Here is an 18,363-nt window from a genome sequence, read left to right as displayed (position 1 = left end):
TAAGTTCTTTGATAAAGATCATTTTTTGCCAACCCCATTGGTTAGTGGAGATTTACACTGGATTGCAGTTATGAGAGAAGGAGAAGAAAATCACAAGAATAAAAATATGATTATGTTAATTGTGAGGTTTTCAGAAAGCTAGCACTGCCTCATGTTTCTGTCGATGCGAACAACCTTAATAGGTGCCTTGCATCATTCAAGGGGAAATTGGCTTTCATTACATCTGAACATAGTGAACAACTTGGCTTTCGGCACTCCATATGGGTGATGAGGGAGTATGGTGTGGTTGAGTCTTGGACTAAACTTTTTGTTGTACCATTTCCCCAACAAATTGATTGCATTGCCTTTACCGAGTATGGTTCACTTCTGACTTTTTGCTTCATCCACAGCAGTCCACTAGATATGCAGAAATATGAATTGCTTTTGATTGATGCCAAAACTCTACAGCAAAGGAAGGATCCTGATATCCAATATCTTTCATCTATAGCTGCTTTCATGGAGAGCCTTGTTTTACTTGATGGAGCAAACATGGTGTCTTACTAAGCAGATGGTTGCATATAAGAAGTGAAGTCATTAGTGGTATTCCTTTTCCTTTAGTAGAAGGCATGATAGTTTTGCTAAATGCTTGATTTTAACCAGGTTTACATTATCCTTTTATGGCTCTATTATTTATATGTTAGTATTTGATATTTTCATGTGGATGATTGTTGTGCACATACGCAAGTCCAGCAATGTTAACAAGAAAAATACTTGGCCAATATAACCATGATATCAATGAGAAGGAGATAATTTTGATGACATTGAGTTGGTTGAGCAATATGTGATCTTCCTATATCATACTATCTCTGGCCTCTGAGAGATGTATCAAGGTGAGGAATGCTATTTTACCATGCTTAGCTGGGTTCAAACACATGTTTGATGTCAGCGGATGTGTATTAACATGTTTAGGGGCTGAAATGTTGTGTTCTTTATTTTAAAGAAACATGGTATGGTTTATACTACTAAGGGATTTGTTCACTAAACTAGTTTGGCTAATGAGGAAGAACTTAAAGGCATGTAGAGATTTTAGGTTGTGAGGAACATTTACTTTTCCTCTGCATTGATGGGATTTTAGTGACCCAATTTATTTATGAGAAAATTCAGTTGATGAAGAATCCATATACCACTTCAGTTGTATGTCATCCCAAGAATATTTTTGTACCATATTTGGTTTCTTGCATGGACATCAACTGGTCATCTATATATTTGGAAACCTTTGGAAGAGGTTCCATTTTACTTTCAACAACTTGATATTGACAAATATTTGAATTCTCAAACTCTCTTTCTATAGCTCAAGTTCGCTTGTTGTTGATACCAAAGGAATTCATCCTGATTTCTTTTTAAGTTTATGGTATAAATTACTTTCTTTGAGCAAAGAAAAAAAAAATCTTAAATTCATTCCTAAACCTCTATCAGAGCAATAGTTATAGCAGTATCCCTATGACATTATACATTGTCCATTGACCTCCCAACTCTGTAGCATTATTTGTATTCCTAGCACTATACATCTTGCAAGCACATATTTTCTCAAGTAATAATTAGATAACTGCTCTATCTTGGGAATATATTTGATGCTAACCACCTAAGTACACTCACTCTTTCATAATTGTAATTCTCTTACTTTCCTTCTCTCTCTCTCTCTCTCTCTCTCTCTCTACAAACGATGGGGCCATATACACCGATCCTCCAAGGAAGTAACATCAGTCTCCCTATCGACATCATGGTTGACACCCTGGTGATGCTGCCTTTGAAATCATAGATGAGAGGTTCAGGTGCATTCCTAAAAGCCTGGGACTCAAACTCAGCTTATTAACTGTAGTGGGTCTCTCTTCTACTTTGATTCTTGCTACAACCAATGCTGCTCTGATATCTGATATCTAATAATAATAAGAAAGAAAAATGAACATAGATGGATAGAAGACAAAGGATTGATGGGCCTTTGATTTATATTGAAGGATTTTTTTTTTTTTTTAATGCTAGATGACATGCATGATTTATTTTTGTGAGTTTTTTTAATCATGATCCTTGGTTTGGAGAGGTCCCACTAAGATTGTATCCAAATTTCTTTGAGATAGTTTTTATAAGATTGCAAAATTGGCTTCTTATTTCGTTGAATTGGCTTCTTCATCATAGGAAAAGATCTGTAGGAGCAAAGAAGAGTTGGGGGCACTAGAGTTAGTGTCTTCATTTTCATAACTGTTGGATACGGCGAATGTGTATCTTGTAGGAGATGATGAAATGGTTTGGAATTTAATGAAGTATAGAAAGTTTGATGTCCAATCTTATTGTAGGGTTTCAAAAGAACCTATTGGAGCTATGTTTCCATGGAGTTTAAAGAAATAACTGCACTTTTGATGGTCTCTCTCTCCCTCCTATCCTTTTCTTTCTTCAACTTTCCAGATGATGTAGATTTTTCTTTCTTGAAGGTTCTTCCCACCTTTCTCTCTCTCTCTCTCTCTCTCTCTCCTCTTTTTGATTTGTTACAATTAACGGGTATGGCTTATGGGTATTGGTCAAAGTTTCTGAAAAGCTCAAAGTTTTACCTTGTCAAACCTCTTTTAAGATTTACAAAAAACCTACTCCTTATTTGTTGAAGCACCCCATATAAGTTGTGCCTTAACTTCTAATTAACTCCTTAAACCACCCTATCTTAAAACCTGTGTTGTTTCTTGAAAATTTCTGCAACTTGTTTTCTAACAATTTGTTAGACTTCTTTTCTATAAATCCTGCTATTATGTTCAAAATACAAGCTCTAAACCCTTCTGTAATTCCTAGCCCTTAACTGTTGGATTTAGTGAATGTGTATCTTGTAGGAGAGGATGAATTGGTTTGGAATTTATGAAATGAAGAAATTTTTAGGGCTTCCAAAGCACCTATTGGAGCTAGGATAAATTTTAATAATAAAAAATATCCTCAATAGAAAACTATTATTATGGACAGGTTTTTGTCCAAGAACAGTGGAGAGAAAATGTTAATAAGCTATCACTACAGTGTTTAGTTGCACTTTGGTTATGGCTGCAAATGTTTCCTTGTTTCAGGTTTATGGGTTGCTGACTTGCTGCCTAAGTAGTTATTGAGATATTAGGATGGTAGGAAGGAAGGTGCAGGAGGCACAACAATTATGGGATTCGGAATGATTATATCACTTTGCCTAAAACGGTTTATTTGGTGAAAGAGAACTGCACTCTTTTATTGGATGTCTGCTATAGGTTGCTTCCCTTCCACCACCAACACCACCCCCCCCCCCCCCCCCTCCCCAAAACACCAAAAAAAAAAAGGGTTTTGATGCATCCTCACTCTCTCTCTTCTTTTTTACTGTTACACACTTGCAATTGACAGATATGGTTTATGGGTATTGCTCAAAGCTTCTGAAAAGCTCAATGCTTTACCATGTCAAGCCTCTTTTAACATTTAAAACAAACCTACATCTTATTTGTTGAAGCTCGTTTTATAATTAATTTTATCCTTATCTTCTAATTAACCTCGTAAACCGCCCTATCTTAAAAACTTTGTTACTGTCTTGAAAGTTGCTTCATCTTCTTTCTGCACAATTTGTTACATTTCTACAACCCTGCAATTATGTTGACAATACAAGCTCTAAACCCTTTTACAATTCCAAGCCCTTTAAATTATCATTTATCCCATCCTTAGCAATCAAATTAGATATTATAGAAAATTCCCCGGCTTCTTGTGCAATCTTTTTCTTCTTCTCCTTCTTCTTAATATAAGGAACCTTTTTAAAGAGGAGCCCTTTGGACTTGCCTTCTTTTGTAATCTTCTTAACTAAAACATCTGGTTTTAATAACTTCAATAGTTTCACCCTTTGAAGCTGTTCACAGAATAAACTAAGAGCTAGAATATCAGCCAACTCATGCTCCATTTTAATCTCAAACCAAGCCTGCTTCCTTGCACCTTTACAAACCTCCTTAGTGACATTTTTACTTCGCATTTTGCTACCAATGTAACTATTATAATCAGCCCTAAATCGTTAGCTCTAAACAGGCTACTTTGTAATAGCCCTAGCAAACCTTTAATTCCCCAACTATGCAAAATGCCTTTTCTTTTATGTTAGACCCATGAAGTTAAATGTCATTCGAGTCCCACTGCATACTTGTAGGCAGTATCATTCAATTAGCCCATGCTCTCCTATGTCTGGACAAAGTAGCAAAGGGAATTGTGTGGGTCCAAATACCCCAAGGAAATGGTAAATGATCGACACAATTAATTTATAGAATACGAGCTAATAGTTTACAATGGGGAAAAACTAGGTTGACAATCAGGTTAAAAGAGCTAACAAACACAAATTGGAACTAATATGAATCAGCTTTTATTATTCTCTTCATCTTGGCGGAGGTATAGGATCATACAATGGATTACACCTCTCTCTCTCTCTGTTGCTATATATTTTTCTAGATCCCCTTCTTAGGTGGGGGAGGGTCCTATTTATACTAGTGATCCCTCCCTTCAATAGTGGGATTGTGTGGGGAAGATTAAGAGATAATTGTCCCATTAAGTTTCTCTTCAACCTTTTAGGGAGGCAAGTGGATTATTGGGTGAGAAGTATTGCTTAAGTTGTTGGTCATGTACCAAGGTTCTAAATCTCCTTGGTAGGTGTTAAACTACAGCAAAGACCATCGCTGGGCTAGGATCCATGGTCTCACCCTATCATGGTGCTCAATCAGCCTTCTTATTTGTACATTAGGTTAGGCTCTAAGCTTCACCACCTATAGTACTTCACTACATAGAGTTGCTTGGAGTCAGCAACATTAACCGCTAGAAGGAGAATCGCAAATTCCAAACCAAAATTTTTCTCTCTCTCTCTCTCTCTCTCTCTCTCTCTCTCTCTCTCTCTCTCTCTCTCTCTCTCTCTCTCTCTCTCTCTCTCTCTCTCTCTCTCTCTCTCTCTCTCTCTCTCTCTCTCTCTCTCTGTTGATATGCATTTTTCTAGATCCCCTTCTTAGGTGGAGGAGGGTCCTATTTATACTAGTGATCCCTTCCTTAAGTAGCGGGATTGTGTGGTGAAGAAGAGATAATTGTCCCATTAAGTGTCTCTATCACCTTTTAGGGAGGCAAGTGGATTGTTGGGTGAGAAGTATTGCTTGGGCTGGTTATTCAATAATAAATATAGCCCTTGGTGGGTGGGAACACCTTTTAATGCGGAGGCCACAGTTGTTAAATTTAGGCATTATTTATTTTGGTTTGCTGGGTGTATTTCTATTGGATTGTGGCCCTCCCCTAGTTCTTCCATGGTTTGCTTAAGTTGTCAGTCGTATACTGAGGTTCTGAATCTCCTTGGTAGGTGTTAAACTATAGCAAAGACCATTGATGGGCTAGGATCCATGGTCTCACCCTATCATGGTGCTCGGTCAACCCTCCTATTGGTACATTAGGTTAGGCTCTAAGCTTCACCACCTATAGTACTTCACTACATAGAGTTGCTTGGAGTCAGCAACATTAACCGCTAGAAGGAGAATTGCAAATTCCAAACCAAAATTTTTATTAATCTATATTAAGCCTTCTACAAGAGTGGATTATTTGACCTTTATATGGATTCTAGATCATTGAAGGGGAAAAAAAAATCATAATGGGACTATATAAAAATTTTAAAAAAAAAAAAAATTTCAAGTCCTCCTAATAACATCAATTAGCATCAAGTCGTGAGTTAGGAATAAAGACACCGATCGATTTTTTGGCATAGGCAGAGATTGAACCTCATATCTCTTATTCAACCATTAGAGACTTTACCAATTGAGCTAACTTGAACCCATTTGCATCTAATTCATACATTGATTGTTCATAAGATAGTCAACATTACATATAAGATGCCATGTATGAGAATTTCTTCCAAGGAAAGATATTAGAAAAAATATTAGAGTATTGGAGAAAGTTCAACTTGGTCTTTCAACCATCGACTGTGTCAGTTATTCACTCAACTTTCCAAACCAGTACAATGTCATCCTAAAGTCTACCACCTATTTATCTTTTGCCAGAACTAATAGTTGAAATTGACTTAATTTTTAAATATTTTACATTTTCTATAATAATTGTTTTGCATGCGCTCAATTTGCCACATTAGCTAGTTTTGTCTAAACTTAAAAGGGTGAGAAAAACTAAGGATCAATTGACATTGGAAGTTAAGGAACTAAATTAACATAATTAATGATTGAGAGACCAAATTTAACTACTAAGAACTTGAAACTTGACATGTTTTATCAACTTCTACAAATTTATCATTCAAGGTAAATAGGCTATAGATAAGAAAAAATCTCAATCAACCAATTTGGAGCAACATTTGAATTCAAAATAGGTTTAGCCTATCCAAACCCATTACAAATGTATCCTCACAAAACTAGACCCGAACTTTAAAAATTCATGACCTTGAAAGTTGAAAGGGAAAGGAACCAACCATATTATGTCTTAGTACATCATCATTTTCCTTCCACATGTTTCTTTTTTCTTTTTCTTTTTTCCTTTTTTTTTTTTCTTTCTCTTTCAATGATTTTCTTCTTTTTCACTTTAATTCAACAAATAACATAAAGCATTCACATGCCTAAATACAATTTAAATTTACTTACAACAAAGTGACTGAATTTGAATTTAAATTTAAATTGTACTAGGCCTATTATAAATATAAGATTTTGCAAAATACAAGTAGGCAGTAAATGCAACTGCACTAATTCCAGCAAGTAGCCAATAAAAATAGTCAAGATGTGCTCGATTAAGATTATCAGCAAACCAACTATCTTTTCCATCCCCGCCAGTCACCTCCTCAATGACAGAGACAAGAAAGCTGCTTAAAAAATTCCCGACCCCCAAAATACTAAGATAGAGGGCAAGACCAACACTTCTTAATTCACTTGGGACCTGATCATAGAAGAATTCTTGTAGCCCAACAATGGTGAAAACATCAGCAATTCCAGACAAAACATATTGAGGAAGAAGCCACCACACACTCATTGGAATAGTCACATCTGGCATATCAACCAACCCATATTCTTTAGCAGTTTTGAGCCTTTTTATTTCAACTAGAGCTGCAACTACCATGCACATGATAGATAAAAGCATCCCAGTTCCAATTCTCTGTAGCATTGTGATTCCAAAAGGTTTAGTGGTGATAGCTCTTGCTATAGGAACAAAAATACGATCATATACAGGAATGAAAAAAACAATGGCCAGGCCAATAAAGAATTGTAGTGAAGCAGCTGGTATCTCAAAGCCAGGAAAAATTGTTCTATCAAGAGTAGCCCCTTGCTTGGTAAAGAAAGTTGAGGTTTGTGCAAACACAATAGCATAACCTAAGCTCGTAGCCCAAATTGGAATAAGCCTAAGAACGGCCTTTGCGTCTTCAACATCACCAATAGTACATACCTTGCCTTGCAAGGCTTTGTTAAGGAACCTGTCACATAAGTGGATCCAAATCATTCTATAAAAGGAGATTAGATCTAAAAAAGGAATTAAAATTTGTTTTCTTGATCTGAAAGAAGAGCAAGACTTGCTCATTAGTTGGGAAACAAGTGGTATGACTGTTTTTTAATTAGTAATATATCAAAATTCTGACAGTTTTCTAAAAAATTGTCTATAATTCCCAAGCTAATTCAGTGCAGCATAGGTAAAATGAAAGGTTTACGCAGCAAACTAGCTCTAGCGAATTGGTCAAGTTAATTGTGTTCAAGTTCGATGTTTTCCAGTTTAGGTAAGATTGGGATCAAGTCAACAATGGGTTGTACTAAATGTGTTGCAAAACCTATAAGCTAACCCTTATACATTCTTTTTAGGGTCAGGTCAATCTAGTTTGACTTTTTTTTTTTCACATCCAAATAATAATAATAATAATAACAATAATAATAAGTAAAGGGTACTGTTAACGGGTGCTGTACAACACTCATTGATGTGAACAAATTTAAAATAAACTATTCACGTTTTTTTAGAGATATGGAAAAAACTAAATATATATTAAATATGTGTCAATTTAGATGGAGTATTGGAGAAATCAAAGTACACGTCTAACATAAACCATAGCTAAAAAGTAAAACTTTGTCAATTTCCAATGCAAGTGGGATTTGTGATAGATCATAAATGAACCACAATTGGTTCATTAACATGTGCTGGCCGACACCTGTTAACAAAGTCCAAAAAAATGAAATTTGATCGAATTGACTGTCTTCTCTTCAATACAAATAATTGAATAAATAATAAAAACACTCTTTAAGTAAAAGTTAAAATAAAACACATCTTTTTTATGAGAATACACAAAATTTTAAGTGTACATAGTCTATGGTTCACTAAATTAAAGTCTTCAAGGCTCCACTATGTTAAGAAAGAGTCTATAAGTGTTCCTAACAAGAAAAAAAAAAAGTGAAACTGCAAAAACATTTTTTCACAGGATCAAAGAGCCAAAGTAAGCGAAAGTTTTTCCTTTGAAAATAAAAAGAGTTGACCCATGTGACTTGCAGATCAACCCGATTTTTTTATGGGTACAAAAGCCATACTAATTACCAATATTTTTCTTTTGGGCTTATTAAGTCCAAAGTCTAATTTTATTACGTCTAGTCGAAACCCATAAATAAGCTTTTGGATTAAATATGTTTATTATATGTTATAGAATAAGGTTTTAATTTTCTTCTCCAAGTATTATCTCTTCAACAAGTTAATCTCCTGAGCCCTTTATATCATATTTGTATACAAAGTTTCCTTCTTTTTTTTTTTTTTGGGAAAAGAAATACCATATTAAAGAGGTAGTAAGTCTTTAAAATAAAACTGAATATTATTGCTCTCTTACTTGAATTGTTCAGAGTTACGCTGTGGCAAGGTTCTGCAAGCTTCCTCTTCAATAGCTATTTCTGATGGTTTAGCCTGCCGATTCTTAATTGCGGTAACAAACACTTGACCGATTCTCACAAATGGGCTGTTCACCTCTTTGACACTATATCGATAAGTTCTAGTACCAAGCAAGAAGACACCTAAGGCAATGACCATTGCAACACACGGGATTCCAAATCCTAGACCCCAACTAAGGTTTTCTTGTACATAGGTTAGGATCAATATTGCCACAGAAGTACTTGCACATAGTCCAAAATACCACCAATTGAAGAATGAGCTTTTGGCTTGGCATTCCACCGGATCTTCTCCATCAAACTGGTCAGCTCCAAAAGCTTGAACGCAAGGCTTATGTCCACCTTGCCCAACTGCTACTAGATATAGAGAGATGAAGAATAAATTCACTTGGAGCTCGGAAGAAGCTAATGTAACTTTGTTTTTGCCCACGTAATTAGAGGTACTGATAGAAGGAAGCATAGCTGACAGAGTCAGCAAGCCTAGTCCCTGTGATTAATCCCAATCTCTAAGTCATGGATGGTTAAAAAACGCGCCTGAGTTTAAAATATAATGTTGAAATATTTAGGGTCCGTTTAGATACAATTTATTTTGTTGAAAAATGAAAACATTATAGCAAAATAATTTTTAAATATATGAATAGTATTGTGAGATTCATTTTTAATATTTTTTTTCCTGCATAAAGTAGTTGTGGGTCCCATGAACACTGTATGAACCGTGCTACTACAATGCTAGTACTACTACAATGTGTGAACAGTGTATACACGGTTTAAACCGTACTTTTTGTCTCTAAAAGCATAAATAAGTGCCCAAAAAAAAAAAATGCAGTTTCAGCAAACGTAGAAATGCAACCTTGAATCCAAACCCACAGTTAATGTTTAGTTTGGGAAGATTTGGTTTTGAAAGCTGATGCTATTCTGTCATAAAACCGTGTGTTGTTTGAAAGACCTTTTGTTTCTATGAAAATGTACTAATAATCTCTAGCAGAGTTCTTGTATGCAAAGGCTTTTGACATTTTTGAGGAAGAGGACCGAGTCAACTTTGGCAACACTCTCCATTTTGTTCCTTTCTTTGGTAAAGGTGGGCAGTTCTTACATGGGTTGGGATTATATCGTGTGCATCAACTATGCCAGACACGTTAGGATGCAGACATATATCCATATCCTAACATGATCGATGCACTAATGTGGACACAAACCATGTCCTTCTTACATAGCCTTTGTGGAAAAGTCAAGACCAGGACAATGGTTGTCTGAGGTTTGCTACAGGAGTTATTTGGAAAACAAGTGCCTATGCACTTGTGCTGCCTACGAGATCTTTGCAACTTGCTAGTTTTTCTGCTATGAAATTGATATTTGACTTTTCTCCCACTTTTGGCAAGTTTTTCTGCCATGAAGTTGATATTTGACTTTTCTTCCACTTTTGGCAAGGGATGTTTAAATGGAATTAGGATTCTCTTTTGTTGGAGAATGAAAAAGTGAAAGGGTAAAAAATAGAGGGGAATGAAAAATAAGGAAAATAAAAGAAATTTTAATTTTTCTTATTTGTGTTTGACTAGAAAGTAGAAAAGTGAAGAATAAAAAATAGAGTTGGTATAAATTTACTCTCATACCCTTGTTATATAACTTATTTTATATAAATATTTCATAAAGGAAAAATAAAAAGAAAAAACAGGTTCTATGTAAAATGGTTCAGAGTTAGGACAAAAAATTCAGAAAAAAAAAAAAAAAAAGTTTAAATGTTTTCAATTAAACAAAAGATAAAGAGCCAAAAAAAAAAAGATTTAAAAAAGAAAAAGAAAAAAGAAAGAAGGTTCAACGTTAGACAAAATACCCATAATAGGAAAAAAAAATAATTTTACATAGCAAAGAAGAAGAAAAAAAAAATGTTTACATTGAATTTTCTCTGGTAGAGTAAAAAGGGGTAGAAATGTTATTTTCATTAAACCACTTCTCTTTCCATTGCCGCTCCAATTTGGGGGCTGAAAATTAGTGTGCATGGGAGAAAATTGGTGGGCACCTTCCTCGAAATCACTTCAACCAAATATCCTTTTCACTTAAAATATCTCTTATTTTCTTTCATTTATTTTTCATTTTCTCTATTTTTATTCCAACCAAATGTTGCACCTAATGCAATTGGTATAGATGGTTGAGATCTCAATCATTCAATATAAAAAATAAGTAAAAGTAAAAAAATAAAAAATAAAAATTGTGAAGGGATTAGGTGAATTGCACGGTGGGATTGCACTTAACAATTGCAGCGGATCCAATCCAACCAAATGTAGCCTAATGAGGGAGAGAAAGATATACGCACCAGAATGTAAATGCAAGAAGCAATAATAATGGTGCGGTAGCGCCCCAGATAAGAATCAGCTACGAATGCTCCTAAAAGAGGAAGCAACGATGCCGTTCCTGACCAAGTGTTGACGTTCTCGGCTGCAGTGGCTGTTGATTGCCCCAGTTGCTCAGTCAAGTACATCACCAGGTTGCAGCTAATCCCATAATATGCAAACCTCTCCGCCACTTCCACACCTAATATAAACCATCATATTCATACATAATACTATTTTTATGCCCAAAAACACAAAAGGAGATGACCATCACATTTCTTAATTATTTGAGAGATTTTTCACTTTGTTGAATTGATTTGGATGAGACTTTCTTACCTATGATGAAACATGCAGACCTCCAACCTCCGGAATTGGATCTGAGGACTCGCCGGCCTTTGTAGTCAACGACGGCATTTGCAACTGTGTCTAATAGCAGTGGCGTTTCAATGGACATTTCTTAAACCACACGACAAAGTTAACAACCTCACACAACCCCACTTTGAAATTTGAGAGTTAAGTTGAAACGGAGAGAGCTAAGTGTTGCTTCTATATCCACTCTTCTTACTTCAACAGTGTTTGTAGTTGGTTGGTCGCTTTACTATACAGCAATCCCTCTTTCAAATAAAAAATAAATAAATAAAAAATCGTTTTTGCTATTTGTTAATGCGAGTTGTACTTTTAGAGCATATATTAATAATTTATTAAAAAAAAGTTTATAAAAAAATAAAAGAGTAATTCACTCGGACTCTTGTTTTATATTTTGGCTGAATGTGTTTTTTCTTTTTTAGGGAAAATATTTTGGCTGAACGCGATTGCTTTAAACAGTTGTCGGCAGAGACGGTACCAAAAATTTTTGTTTAGAGTACCAAGTTACAACTTTAATATATTTATCAAAACATCCTTACATATACATATACATAAGTTTTTTTTATCATATACACACTTTTTTATTTGATAAATTATATATATACACACACTAAATAACAATAAAAAGAGTTTAGTAATTTTAATAAAAATTATGTTTGGTGGCGATCTTATATAAAATAAAATTCATTTTTACTATTTTTATAGTGGAATTCTTAAAAAATTTCATTTTCAATGCAAATTATCAAATTTTATACTAAAGTAAATAAAAAATCTTTCAGTTGAACTAATGAAATTTTAAAAAACATGAATAATTCAAAACTTGGAGGAATAAGTTAAGCTTCAAACATATTTGAAGTTATCTTGGTCTAACCCATTATGTAGTAACTAAAGAGACATTTCATGTATAGTTTTAATGACATTATTTTTTTAATGAGTCAATGACTTATTAATTACCACATAATTTGTTAAAAAATATATAGATTCAAATATGTTTAGTGTCAAACTTTATCAAATATTTAACAGATAAAAGAATATATTTTACAATAAAAATAGAATTGTGAAAAATAATGTTATGTCTCTATAATTATTAGACCAATTTTTTTAAGAACATCATTAAATTAAATCAAATATTTGAGAAGACCAACTCTTATTTTTTTAGATTAAATTTAAAAAATATTGAAATAATTATATATTTTTAAAAAAATTCAAAATTGTGGGGGCCATGGCCAGGGGCCCCCAAACAACTACACATGGCTACACCCCTGGTTGTCAGGGTTGACTATACTTTATTACACTACTCTCACGAGAAGCACGCTGAGTTATTTTAATTGAATAATTCCCCCCATATTAAAAATAAAATAATAAAAAAGTACTGCCCCACTTTCAGAATTAATAAAATGTTAATTTTGTGCAATCATCAAGGACAACACCAATTCCTACACGCCGATTAAAATTTGAATCAGGTTCTAAGCTACATAGATACTGGCTGTTGTAAAAAGATGAAATTTGGTTGTGAGTGTGAGTAAAAGTTTGGCTGTGGTGAAGAGATGAAATTTTCTGTTCTTGAGAATGAAACACAGGAGAGAGAGAGAGAGAGGGAGTTTGGCAGTGGGAATGGAGAGGTGAAGATAAGACAATTGAAAACTTCAAAGAGTGGCATTGCCGTAAAAGTGTAGAACTACTGGAAGTCTATGAAGTGATTGAAGTGTAGGACTAGAATGTGTGGTGGAAAATCAAAGAGGTGGGCCATTTCATTTTTTAATTTTGATTCTTGAGTGGTAGCCATCAACAGTCAGTCTTCAGCACAGCACCTGACTTTTTTTTTTCTTTTTTTTTCTTCTAATTCTCGTTTAACGAATTACGTATCTATCTACAAATAATACTATACAATTTATTTTGTAAAATATTAATAACAATATGAGTAATTTTTAAATATATAAATAGTGTCATGAGACTTTTTTTAATATTTTTTTCTAAAAAAAGTAGTTGTAGTGCGTAAATAGTGTGTGAATAGTAACTTCGTGTTCATAAACAATAACTTTGTCTCCTATCCAAAAACGCGTACATCCAAAAAAAAAAGAGAAAACGTCAGACGCGGACGCGCTGGCTTTTTTAGCAGAATCCAAACAGTCACTAAAAATTGGCAGTCCTGTAATTTTCATCATCTTCTATATAGATTTTAAAATAATTTTTAATAATTTCAAAATATTAATAAATATAAAATATTTCCCACCTTATCTCCATTATAAAGTCAACTTCTTATAAATTGAATTCTACCACTAGTCTCATCATACACACTTTGCGTATGCGATGGGGCTTTTATTTTTGGTTTAGTGAAAAAATTAGGCTTAGCGAACCTATTTTATAGCAAAAAAAAAAAAATACTATCTTTATTTTTATATATAATTTTTATTTTGAAAATCTAATTTATAAGTGAATAAGTAATTTGAACCTTTTTTTAAGCAATGTTTTAGTAGGAGTTGAAGTTATATTTTTACCGGATTGTCTTTAGGTTTGTCTTTACATAAACATAAGAGTGTAACGTCATTTTTTAACCAAAAAAATGAGGATCCCAAACAGAGAAAGCCCTAAATAGTAGTATAGATAAAACCCACATTTAGTTATTTCCCCTTCCCCACCTTCTATTCTACAGTTTCACACTTATTTCACAGCCTTTCTCGCTTCTAACGGCAGCCTCTCTGTCTCCCTTCCTTCCTGTCTTTCTCTCCTCACGATATATAAATACTGCCAGAACATGGATGATTCAGTTGAGGTATCTCTAAATCTTAGTTTCTTTTGTGTTTTAATCTTTTGTTTGTTGTTTTTTTTTTTTTTAACTTTCTAAATCATTTTTCTTTAAGGTGTTGAATTTTTTATTGGAGGGTTTTTTAATTGAAGCTCTACCTCTTTTGGGTTTGTTCATTTTGAGTTTTTGGATTGGGTCTTATCCTGTGAAAATTTTCTACTTATTGTTGGGTATTGTACATGGCAGATGAAGTGCATCTGTTTTTGGTAAAAAAATCAAAGCTGGAAGAGGAAAGCATGGTGGAGAAAAGAAATCAGATTGCTTTTATCCATGATTGATTAAATGATGGAACAAATATAGAGGTGATAAATATGTTCACAACCTGTAAATTTGACCAAGTTAATATCCTTTCAAATGTTTCTTTTTTTTCTTTTATGATTTGATAGATAATAGTAACTTAGCAAAGATTGGTATATTGCTGAGTTCATGTTGATTGGTATATTGCTTATTGCTATTTTTTAATGAGAAATGGGCTACTCTTTGTTGTTTGAAATTTTTTTTTGTGGTTTTATATTTCCAAAAGTGATCTACCTATAGGTTCCCACTCAATCCTCTACTTAATTGATCTTATATTTTCCCTTGTATTGATTGGTTCCTATAATTGATTTAATATTATTATAGAATGAATTGGGGAATTGAACCTTTACTTAGCAATAGTTGGATTTGAAAATAACTCATTCTATTTTGTAGAATAGATTAGGTGATTACAATGGTTGTCATTACTCATTAGGATGTTATTATCTCATTAGCCAATTGCTTCAGCTGTTTTAATTCTAATTAGTTTGCTATTTGAATTATTTTCAATTAGATGTAATCCATATCATGGCTATATTTTATATGGACAAGTGTAGAAATAAAGATCATTAGAAAAATTAAACCAACACTATCTCTTTTCTCTCATTGAGGAGATTAGTCATCTCAAATTAACTAAAATCCTCAATTCTTTTCGATTGCTAAGGAAATTTTGCATGCAGGTTACTTATATGCAGTCAACAGATAATTTTGATAGAGGAGGTACAATACTTTGTCCTAATTTACTGTTGGTGTATGATATAACACATAAAGTTGTTAATCTAAGCATTTTTTTATGTCCTCTTTTTTTGTGTCTTCATCATTATTGTTGCTGATGATGTTCATTACAAAGCGAGTACCCTTTTTCTTCTTGTTTTCATTGGTGGATAGGATTTTCTTTTTTGTGAATTTATGGTTTTCATTTGGTAAAAGTTTGAGTTTTAATTATTACCAAAACTCGTTGTGGACCCGTGCATTATGCGTGATAAATTTGTTTATGATAGTGTTATTATTATATATTATTAATTATTAATATTTTTCTATGTATTGCTACTCAAGCTGCATTATCTATGTTTGACCAATATATTGCAGGATTCATGGTGAATGGAGGTTTTGGTGATGGAATTAATTTTGTATTATTAAATATTTGTATTTGGAATAGAATGAGGAAATTTAATTGTAGATTTTTATTTTGGAAACAAAATTTCCACCATACTTGGTTGGCTAATTTGTACATTTCCAAGTGAGCACACTTTGCATGTAACATGTAATTCTTCATTTCCATAAGGGTAAGGGCATTCATGATCCCAATGACCCACTCCATTTTTCTTGCATGCTTGGTTTTTTGGGATGCAAAATGTGTTTGTTCCAAAATTTGTATTTCGAAGGATTTGTCGATAGTTTTGCAACAATTTTTTTCCATCTATTTGGTTTAGAATTAATTGCAATATTGGATCCATGAAGTCAAAGTTTTTTTTTTTTTTTTTCAAAAATATAACAATGACTCTAGAACAATGCACAACTTCATTAGATAAAGTTAATAAAAAGAGAAAATATAGGACTACAATCTTTTGTGGCACAATTTTGTACGTGGTAGATTGTGATTAGTAGAGAAAAAGTAGTTCATGTGAAAGTAATAGACATCAATTGTGAATTCAAAATTGTGTACCTCATTTTGATGTTGCCTAAAAATTTTGGCGATTATCTTCCAACATTGAAAAATATCTCGAGTAATAACTCTGTAGGTAATTCATGTTGTATGCTCATTTTCATGATTGTGTAGAAAGTATTTTAATGATATTTTTCGTTTGTATTTTTGAAATTGTTTAGGATTGTAATTTATAGTGCTTTGCTTGTTTTATGGATGAGTGATTGTTTAAGTTATTAGCAATTATTTTTATTTATTTTTTATTTTTTTTTTGAGAATAGAGCCTTTCATATACCCTCCACTATAAAGCTTAAATCTTATAGTATTGAATATATATTTCAATTGTAACTTACGTTTAATGTTCTCCTCCATAAAGTGTATCATTATTGAGATGTCTTGATCTGAATTGATTTGTGCTGCATAATTTTGATCTGCCAACCTAGCAATTTCTTAAACAATTTTATTGAGTTTTCATTAGCAATCACATATTTCATGTATCTAAATGATTAGCAAATGATGAGGGTAGCAAATAAATTATCATGTGTCAGTTACTTTCATTAATGGTAAAATAACAGTTGTGGAGCAACCAAATAGTTCTATATCTTTTGCATAACAAAGTAGTAAATTTTAGATTGAACATGTAACCTATTCAATAAATAGCCGTGCCTTTATCTTAACAAACCTGTGCCATACACCCATATCCTTGTTTTTTATTCTTTAAAGCAGTGTAGAGAAGGTGAGAAGTTACTATGACTCCAAAATATTCTATTTCTAATGGCTAATGCTATCATTTATTTTACCTCCAACTGTGGGTCCAAAATATTCTATTACTAGGCAGTAAGTCCATTAAGATTGTATTTAGCACCTGTTTCGGTATCCACACCCATAACAATACCAACATGCCAAATCTAGATCACATCTTGAGCTGAGCAAACAAAAAATGAACAAAAGGAAATAAAAAAGTGACAAAAGCAAAATAAGAACAAATCATTGAGAGCAAAACATTACTCATTTTAGTGTCACCAATGTTAATCACATTAGCACATTGATGATTAAACATACTGTAGTCCCAAAGTGGAATAGTTTCATCACTACTAATGGAATAAACCATGTCTAATCCAAAGACCATAATGAATAGAATTATGCAGAAAAATTACTCAGAAAATTCAAACACCAAGAATTTAGAGTCACACTAAACAAACAGCAAAAGCAAACACCACAGCACTACATTAAGAGCTCAGAGTCACGCTAAGTTGTTAGAATCACACAGAATTTAAAACCCAGCAATCTAAAAACTCAAAATGAATGGACCCAAAAGAGGTAGAGCTCCAATTAAAAAACCCAGCAATAAAAAATTCAATGCCCTAAAGCACGAAAGAGGCAGTAAGTAGGGGGAAAAAATATCAAGCAAAAGAATAAAGCACAAAAGGAACTGAGATTTAGAAATATTTTAGTAGCTTCTATCACTATTTATATAATGTAAAGAGAGGAAGACAGGAAGGAAGGAAGATAGAGAGGCTACCATTAGAAGGGAGTAGGCTTGCGTGAATTTAATGTGAAACCGTAGAACAAAAGGTGGGGAAGGGGAAAGAACTAAAATGTAGGGATAATGTGAAACTGTTGAAGGGGAAGGGGAAAGATCTAAAATGCGGGGAGGCAGGAAATTGAAACTGTGTAACAAAAGGAAAGGAAAAACAAAAAAGTTTAAAGAGTGAAAACAAAAGGTTTTACAAAGGATTTCAGTTGAAAAGGCTTTAAGTTTGGTCTTCATGGTAGAATTAAATTTAGAAGAAGTGGGCTTTATGTAGGAGATAGGGCTGAAATTTATTTTATATTTATCAGCATCTTAAATTTGATAAAAACTATTTTAAAATTGTAGGACAAATTTAAAAAAGATGTTGGAAATGACATGGCTGCTGATGTCGCTCAACGTGAGCGTAGCAATATTAAATGTTATGCTTCAGCTTTTAGTATTATATAGATATAGATGAGTGGATGAAAAACTATTCTCTTTCTTTGAATTGTGATCACCTCAATTTGCAAAAGAAGCTC

The 18,363-nt window shown here is 33.2% G+C and overlaps 2 protein-coding genes and 1 long non-coding RNA gene across 3 annotated transcripts in view; 2 read left to right on the top strand and 1 right to left on the bottom strand.

The window, feature by feature from the left end:
- The window catches only part of LOC111993801 (F-box/kelch-repeat protein At3g06240-like), a 2,184-nt gene extending 1,641 nt beyond the window's left edge, over positions 1-543 (top strand). The window contains exon 2 of the mRNA XM_065780201.1: positions 135-543. Coding sequence (XP_065636273.1) covers positions 135-543 — 409 coding nt within the window. The remainder of the gene's footprint in view (positions 1-134) is intronic.
- Positions 544-6,306: 5,763 nt separating this feature from the next.
- LOC111988235 (protein NRT1/ PTR FAMILY 5.10) lies at positions 6,307-11,743 on the bottom strand. Its single transcript, XM_024020028.2, has 4 exons — positions 11,537-11,743; positions 11,185-11,402; positions 8,819-9,360; positions 6,307-7,435 (listed from the first exon to the last, which is right to left on the bottom strand). Exons 1-4 carry the CDS (start codon positions 11,652-11,654, stop codon positions 6,643-6,645), a joined length of 1,671 nt encoding a protein of 556 aa, XP_023875796.1. The 5' UTR covers positions 11,655-11,743; the 3' UTR covers positions 6,307-6,642.
- Positions 11,744-14,208: 2,465 nt separating this feature from the next.
- On the top strand, positions 14,209-15,999 carry LOC136070158 (uncharacterized). The gene is made up of 4 exons (XR_010631411.1): positions 14,209-14,339; positions 14,559-14,674; positions 15,347-15,386; positions 15,756-15,999. It is a non-coding gene; the product is annotated as an uncharacterized LOC136070158 (long non-coding RNA).
- The last annotated feature ends 2,364 nt before the right edge of the window (positions 16,000-18,363 follow it).

Source organism: Quercus suber, unplaced genomic scaffold (assembly GCF_002906115.3).
Source record: "Quercus suber isolate HL8 unplaced genomic scaffold, Cork oak 2.0 scaffold_13, whole genome shotgun sequence".
Lineage (NCBI taxonomy): Eukaryota > Viridiplantae > Streptophyta > Magnoliopsida > Fagales > Fagaceae > Quercus > Quercus suber.
Note: the sequence above shows the minus strand (reverse complement) of the source record. Positions and strands in the feature narration are given on the sequence as shown.

Excerpts from the sequence above, each read along its gene's own strand:
- LOC111988235 (XM_024020028.2), bottom strand. The coding sequence starts at position 11,654 with ATGTCCATTGAAACGCCACTGCTATTAGACACAGTTGCAAATGCCGTC. Across the intron at positions 11,403-11,536 it reads GTCTGCATGTTTCATCATAG|GTGTGGAAGTGGCGGAGAGG; the intron begins GTAAGAAAGTCT and ends GGTTTATATTAG. Across the intron at positions 7,436-8,818 it reads CGTAACTCTGAACAATTCAA|GTTCCTTAACAAAGCCTTGC; the intron begins GTAAGAGAGCAA and ends CTTATGTGACAG.